The following is an 8,203-nucleotide window of genomic DNA, read 5'->3' on the forward strand; positions in this document are numbered from 1 at the left end:
AGAGATGATCATCTATACACCTCATCTCCACACATCATCTCTACACCTCATCTCCCACCTCATCTCCACACATCATCTCCACACATCATCTCCACACCTCATCTCACACATCATCTCTACACCTCATCTCCACACATCATCTCCACCTCATCTCCACATCATCTCCACACCTCATCTCACACATCATCTCCACCTCATCTCCACACCTCATCTCCACACCTCATCTCTACCTCATCTCCACACCTCATCTCCACACCTCATCTCACACCTCATCTCCACACATCATCCACATCATCTCTACACATCATCTCTACACATCATCTCCACACCTCATCTCCACACATCATCTCCACACATCATCTCCACACATCATCTCTACACAGCAACTAACAGGGTTAAGTACAGGGACCCTTAACTTCTCACCTGCCCAAACACAGAGGACACAGTCGATGAGGTGAACACGGGAACATACTTCCTGAACAAAGCTTCTATGGCCTTTCTGTAGCTCTTCAGTTTGGTAGTACAGAATCTGTAGAGAGGCATCACAATGAGGAATGATAGAGCAGTGACTTACCCAAGCAGACCGGGGTGAGACCACTCCACCGTCCAGCCGGCAGACAGTAGCTGTGGATATCCCCGTGGGCCAGGGTGTACCCTGCATAGCAGGCGTACTGGATGTAGTGTTTGTAGTCCCGGGGACCGGGGTTGTCTACCGGACGGAAGTAGAAGGTGCCATGAGCTGGCAGGGGAGGGTAAGGGCACAGCGGACGCCTGTTTAGGGTCACAGGCCTGGGCAGCTCCTCTGTGTTTGTAGTCCCGGGGACCGGGGTTGAAGCTGGCAGGGGAGGGTAAGGGCACAGCGGACGCCTGTTTAGGGTCACAGGCCTGGGCAGCTCCTCTGTGTTTGTAGCACCCTTAATAAGATGCTGGTCTGACCTGTTTAAAGACAGATACGATGAGGTCCCATTGTGTCCAGAAGTTTCACCATCATCGCCGGACAATGGCGACGATGACGTCTCGTTGGCCTGACTGTGATGACTGTCACTTGTGTCGGTTTCATTGTCCTGTGACCCGTTTGATGCCCGATCCGGAGAGGTCACATTGCGTCGATGAGTTTCACCACCATCATCATCATCATCATCAGATAATGATGCAGTCTCCTTCACTTGGATGTGATGACCAAACGTGTCTGTTCCATTGACCCAGTGGCTGGTGGTGTTGCTGGAGTTGATGAAGCTTGTGGAGCTGGTCTCAGTGGGTCTCTGAGGACGGGGCTCCTGTGTGTCTGTGCTGCTCACATCTGCTGGCTCCGTAATGCCCTGGCCAGGCTCCAACTGGGTGGCCCCTGTCAGCACCCCCTTCCTGGGTAATGAATCCTCCTGCATAGCCTGGGCTATGAAGGTCCCCTGGTGCCAATACCCTTCAGCGACCAGCAGGCTGGATGTGGAAGTAATGGTCTCTGTAGTAGCAGAGGAGGATGTGGAGGCCTGAGGTCTAGTGGGCTTCTCAGGGGCCCCTTCTCTGTCTGTTAGATCCCTGGTGTCTTTCAAATTATCCTCCACATGGTGAGCTTTGGGGCTGCGGTCTATGGAGTGTGGGTCTTTTAGGTGGGTGTGGGGGTCTTTAGGTGGTGCGTTGGCCAGCAACACGGGCTTGGAGGCGGTGTTAGCGATGGTATTGTAGTGAAGGTGTAGGTGGTTCTTCAGAGCAGACAGCACGGCAAGGTTCTGGCTCTGGATCCTGGGCATCGGGACGGTGGGCTCTTTCTGCTTCCATGACCTCATCATATCAGACTCTAGGAGGGAGAGGCACAGAGGAGGATCAGGAGACATCATATCAGACTCTAGGAGAGGAGAGGCACAGAGGAGGATCAGGAGACATCATATCAGACTCTAGGAGGGGAGAGGCACAGAGGAGGATCAGGAGACATCATATCAGACTCTAGGAGGGGAGAGGCACAGAGGAGGATCAGGAGACATCATATCAGACTCTAGGAGGGGAGAGGCACAGAGGAGGATCAATACCAGGAGACATCATCAGACTCTAGGAGGGAAGAGGCACAGAGGAGAACCAGGAGACATCATATCAGACTCTAGGAGGGGAGAGGCACAGAGGAGGATCAGGAGACATCATATCAGACTCTAGGAGGAGAGGCACAGAGGAGGACCAGGAGACATCATATCAGACTCTAGGAGGGAGAGGCACAGAGGAGGATCAATACCAGGAGACATCATCAGACTCTAGGAGGGGAGAGGCACAGAGGAGGATCAGGAGACATCATATCAGACTCTAGGAGGGGAGAGGCACAGAGGAGGATCAGGAGACATCATATCAGACTCTAGGAGGGGAGAGGCACAGAGGAGGATCAGGAGACATCATATCAGACTCTAGGAGGGGAGAGGCACAGAGGAGGATCAATACCAGGAGACATCATCAGACTCTAGGAGGGGAGAGGCACAGAGGAGGATCAGGAGACATCATATCAGACTCTAGGAGGGGAGAGGCACAGAGGAGAACCAGGAGACATCATCAGACTCTAGGAGGGGAGAGGCACAGAGGAGAACCAGGAGACATCATCAGACTCTAGGAGGGAGAGGCACAGAGGAGGATCAGGAGACATCATATCAGACTCTAGGAGGAGCACAGAGGAGGATCAGGAGACATCATCAGACTCTAGGAGGGGAGAGGCACAGAGGAGGAACCAGGAGACATCATATCAGACTCTAGGAGGGGGAGAGGCACAGAGGAGGATCAGGAGACATCATCAGACTCTCAGGAGACTCTAGGAGGGGAGAGGCACAGAGGAGGATACCAGGAGACATCATATCAGACTCTAGGAGGGAGAGGCACAGAGGAGGATCAATACCAGGAGACATCATATCAGACTCTAGGAGGGGAGAGGCACAGAGGAGGATCAGGAGACATCATATCAGACTCTAGGAGGGGAGAGGGGAGAACCAGGAGACATCACAGAGGAGGGGGAGGCACAGAGGAGAACCAGGAGACATCATCAGACTCTAGGAGGGGAGAGGCACAGAGGAGGATCAGGAGACATCATATCAGACTCTAGGAGGGGAGAGGCACAGAGGAGGATCAGGAGACATCATCAGACTCTAGGAGGGGAGAGGCACAGAGGAGGATCAGGAGACATCATATCAGACTCTAGGAGGGGAGAGGCACAGAGGAGGATCAGGAGACATCATATCAGACTCTAGGAGGGGAGAGGCACAGAGGAGGACCAGGAGACATCATCAGACTCTAGGAGGGGAGAGGCACAGAGGAGGATCAGTAGACATCATATCAGACTCTAGGAGAGGAGAGGCACAGAGGAGGATCAGGAGACATCATATCAGACTCTAGGAGGGGAGAGGCACAGAGGAGGATCAGGAGACATCATATCAGACTCTAGGAGGGGAGAGGCACAGAGGAGGATCAATACCAGGAGACATCATATCAGACTCTAGGAGGGGAGAGGCACAGAGGAGGATCAGGAGACATCATATCAGACTCTAGGAGGGGAGAGGCACAGAGGAGAACCAGGAGACATCATATCAGACTCTAGGAGAGGAGAGGCACAGAGGAGGATCAGGAGACATCATATCAGACTCTAGGAGGGAAGAGGCACAGAGGAGGATCAATACCAGGAGACATCATCAGACTCTAGGAGGGGAGAGGCACAGAGGAGAACCAGGAGACATCATCAGACTCTAGGAGGGGAGAGGCACAGAGGAGGACCAGGAGACATCATATCAGACTCTAGGAGGGGAGAGGCACAGAGGAGGATCAGGAGACATCATCAGACTCTAGGAGGGGAGAGGCACAGAGGAGGATCAGGAGACATCATATCAGACTCTAGGAGGGGAGAGGCACAGAGGAGGATCAGGAGACATCATATCAGACTCTAGGAGGGGAGAGGCACAGAGGAGGATCAGGAGACATCATCAGACTCTAGGAGGGGAGAGGCACAGGAGGATCAGGAGACATCATATCAGACTCTAGGAGGGGAGAGGCACAGAGGAGGATCAGGAGACATCATCAGACTCTAGGAGGAGAGGCACAGAGGAGGATCAGGAGACATCATATCAGACTCTAGGAGGGGAGAGGCACAGAGGAGGATCAGGAGACATCATATCAGACTCTAGGAGGGGGAGGCACAGAGGAGGATCAGGAGACATCATCAGACTCTAGGAGGGAGAGGCACAGAGGGATCAATACCAGGAGACATCATCAGACTCTAGGAGGGGAGAGGCACAGAGGAGGATCAGGAGACATCATCAGACTCTAGGAGGGGAGAGGCACAGAGGAGAACCAGGAGACATCATATCAGACTCTAGGAGGGGAGAGGCACAGAGGAGGATCAATACCAGGAGACATCATCAGACTCTAGGAGGGGAGAGGCACAGAGGAGGATCAGGAGACATCATATCAGACTCTAGGAGGGAGAGGCACAGAGGAGAACCAGGAGACATCATCAGACTCTAGGAGGGAGAGGCACAGAGGAGAACCAGGAGACATCATCAGACTCTAGGAGGAGAGGCACAGAGGAGACAGGAGACATCATCAGACTCTAGGAGGGAGAGGCACAGAGGAGAACCAGGAGACATCATCAGACTCTAGGAGGGAGAGGCACAGAGGAGGATCAATACCAGGAGACATCATCAGACTCTAGGAGGGGAGAGGCACAGAGGAGAACCAGGAGACATCATATCAGACTCTAGGAGGGGAGAGGCACAGAGGAGGATCAGGAGACATCATATCAGACTCTAGGAGGGGAGAGGCACAGAGGAGAACCAGGAGACATCATCAGACTCTAGGAGGGGAGAGGCACAGAGGAGAACCAGGAGACATCATCAGACTCTAGGAGGGGAGAGGCACAGAGGAGAACCAGGAGACATCATCAGACTCTAGGAGGGGAGAGGCACAGAGGAGAACCAGGAGACATCATCAGACTCTAGGAGGGGAGAGGCACAGAGGAGGATCAATACCAGGAGACATCATCAGACTCTAGGAGGGGAGAGGCACAGAGGAGGATCAGGAGACATCATCAGACTCTAGGAGGGGAGAGGCACAGAGGAGGATCAGGAGACATCATATCAGACTCTAGGAGGGGAGAGGCACAGAGGAGGATCAATACCAGGAGACATCATCAGACTCTAGGAGGAGAGGCACAGAGAGGACCAGGAGACATCATCAGGCTCTAGGAGGGGAGAGGCACAGAGGAGGATCAGGAGACATCATATCAGACTCTAGGAGGGGAGAGGCACAGAGGAGGATCAATACCAGGAGACATCATCAGACTCTAGGAGGGGAGAGGCACAGAGGAGGATCAATACCAGGAGACATCATCAGACTCTAGGAGGGGAGAGGCACAGAGGAGGACCAGGAGACATCATCAGGCTCTAGGAGGGGAGAGGCACAGAGGAGGATCAGGAGACATCATCAGACTCTAGGAGGAGAGGCACAGAGGAGGATCAATACCAGGAGACATCATCAGACTCTAGGAGGGAGAGGCACAGAGGAGAACCAGGAGACATCATATCAGACTCTAGGAGGGGAGAGGCACAGAGGAGGATCAGGAGACATCATATCAGACTCTAGGAGAGGAGAGGCACAGAGGAGGATCAGGAGACATCATCAGACTCTAGGAGGGGAGAGGCACAGAGGAGGATCAATACCAGGAGACATCATCAATCGGTGCTTTCGTTTAAAGCAGGGTAAAAATCAGATTACAGGGTATGTTTTATAATTAGTCCACATGAAGGAGCCTACTGTAGAATACCATGCTGACAGTAATCTACAGCTGTCTCCCCGCTCAGGCCTCACACTGAAAAGAGAGAGGTGGAGGGCCACGGTGGACGCTCACCAAGGGGACAAAGAGGACAAAGTCAGTAAGTCAAGTCTCTCACCCTTGCAGACAGGCTTGGTGCCGTTCCAGTTCTGGCCCTTGCAGTAGAGCAGTGAGTGTCCATAGAGCCTGTAGCCAGCATCACAGCTGAAGAGAGCCCAGGACCCGTCCTCTGTCACACTGGTAACCCCCTGCAGGAGATCCCTGGGCTGAGACACCCAGAGGCTGGAATACACACACAGGAGATTCAACACAGATTAGAAGAGAAAGAAAGAGAGAGAGAGAGAAATCCAATATCTATTGGGTGAAATACCACAGTGTGGAATCACAGCAGCAAGATTTGTGACCTGTTGCCACAAGAAAAGGGCAACTAGTGAAGAACAAACACCATTGTAAATACAACCTATATTTATTTATTTTCCCTTTTGTACTTTGAACTATTTGCACATCGTTATAACACTGTATAATATACATAATATGACATTTGACATTGTGAGTGTATTTACTGTTCACTGTTTGTTTATTTCACTTGCTTTAGCAATGCAAACACATATTTCCCATGCCGATAAAGCCCCTTGAATTGAGAGAGAGAGAGAGAGAGAGAGAGAGAGAGAGAGAGAGAGAGAGAGAGAGAGAGACTTAACAGCTCAACTCGTACATTTCCTCAGTGAAAACAATGTACTGAGCAAATGTCAAATTGGCTTTTTACCAAATTACCGTACGACAGACCACGTATTCACCCTACACACCCTAAATTACAAACAAACAAACAAACCAAAACAAAGGCAAAGTCTTCTCATGCTTTGTTGATTTCAAAAAAGCCTTTGACTCAATTTGGCATGAGGGTCTAGTATACAAATTGATGAAAAATGGTAAAATTGTCAAAAAACACACATTTCTTTCCACAGGGCTGTGGGGTGAGACAGGGATGCAGCTTAAGCCCCACCTCTTCAACATATATATCAACGAATTGGCGCGGGCACTAGAACAGTCTGCAGCACCCGGCCTGACCCTACTAGAATCTGAAGTCAAATGTCTATTGATGATCTGGTGCTTCTGTCCCCAACTAAGGAGGGCCTACAGCAGCACCTAGATCTTCTGCACAGATTCTTTCAGACCTGGGCCTTGACAGACCTGGGCCCTGACAGACCTGGGCCCTGACAGTATATCTCAGTAAGACAAAGGAAATGTGGTGTTCCAAAGAAGGTCCAGTTGCCAGGACCACAAATACAAATTCCATCTAGACACCGTTGCCCTAGAGCACACAAGAAGCTATACATACCCTGGCCCTAAACATCAGGACCACAGGTCACTTCCACAAAGCTGTGAACGATCTGAGAGACAAGGCAAGAAGGGCATTCTATGCCATCAAAAGGAACATAAAATTCAACATACCAATTAGGATCTGCCTAAAAATACTTGAATCAGTCATAGAGCCCATTGCCCTTTATGGTTGTAAGGTCTGGAGTCCGCACACCAACCAACCAATTCACAAAATGGGACAAACACCAAATTGAGACTATGCATGCAGAATTCTGCAAAAAATATCCTCCGTGTACAACGTAGAACAGGACAACAGCACAATTAGACCCAAGCAAATCATGGGAAAACAAAAAGATAATTACTTGACTCATTGGAAAGAATTCACAAAAAAACTGAGCAAACTAGATTGCTATTTGGCCCTAAACAGAGAGTACACCGTGGCAGAATACCTGACCACTGTGACTGACCCAAACTTAAGGAAAGCTTTGACTACCATCAGACTCAGTGAGCATAGCCTTGCTATTGAGAAATTGAGAGAGAGACGTGTAACTTGTAAATACATGTATCAAACTCAAGTCACTTACCAACACACACGGGAGGTTCCCTGGTCCACTGTCCAGACACACAGCTGTTGGTTCTATATCCATGGATCTTATAGCCAGGGTTACAGGTGAACGCTACATACAGCCCGCTGTAACGGAAGAATGTTCTACCGTTCTCCACGTGTCTGAAACTCCTGCATTCCTCACCCAATGACCCTGGAGACAGAACAGAGATCAACATAAAGACAGTCTGATGCCATGAGGAGTTCCCATTGATCTCAAAAGTCATTTTTACCAACCAAACAGAAAGAAGAGATCCAATAGAAGAAATCTAAACCAGTTGACATGGTAGACAGACTGACTGACCTGGAGGGAGGGTCCATAGCAGAGCGACTAGTGCAGAGAGAAGCCCTGTCAGAGCCCCCATGGTCTCTCCCTGCAGCAGACTGAGGTGCTCTACTCTTTCTCTCTCTCTCCCCTTCCTCTCCACTCTTCCTCTCTCTCTCTCCCTTCCTCTCACTCTCTCTACTCTTCTCTCTCCCCCTTCCTCTCT

The 8,203-nt window shown here is 50.8% G+C and overlaps 1 protein-coding gene across 1 annotated transcript; it reads right to left on the reverse strand.

Annotated features, from left to right (window-relative positions):
- Positions 1-350: 350 nt before the first annotated feature.
- LOC135570248 (uncharacterized) lies at positions 351-7,939 on the reverse strand. The gene is made up of 3 exons (XM_065016363.1): positions 7,794-7,939; positions 5,907-6,070; positions 351-1,795 (listed from the first exon to the last, which is right to left on the reverse strand). Exons 1-3 carry the CDS (start codon positions 7,937-7,939, stop codon positions 543-545), a joined length of 1,563 nt encoding a protein of 520 aa, XP_064872435.1. The 3' UTR covers positions 351-542.
- Positions 7,940-8,203: the final 264 nt, after the last annotated feature.

The sequence above is a fragment of the Oncorhynchus nerka genome, unplaced genomic scaffold (genome assembly GCF_034236695.1).
Source record: "Oncorhynchus nerka isolate Pitt River unplaced genomic scaffold, Oner_Uvic_2.0 unplaced_scaffold_1010, whole genome shotgun sequence".
Classification (NCBI taxonomy): Eukaryota; Metazoa; Chordata; class Actinopteri; order Salmoniformes; family Salmonidae; genus Oncorhynchus; species Oncorhynchus nerka.

Excerpts from the sequence above, each read along its gene's own strand:
- LOC135570248 (XM_065016363.1), bottom strand. The coding sequence starts at position 7,939 with ATGACTTTTGAGATCAATGGGAACTCCTCATGGCATCAGACTGTCTTT. Across the intron at positions 6,071-7,793 it reads TTCTTCCGTTACAGCGGGCT|CCTCTGGGTGTCTCAGCCCA; the intron begins GTATGTAGCGTT and ends TGTGTATTCCAG. Across the intron at positions 1,796-5,906 it reads CACCAAGCCTGTCTGCAAGG|AGTCTGATATGATGAGGTCA; the intron begins GTGAGAGACTTG and ends TCTCCCTCCTAG.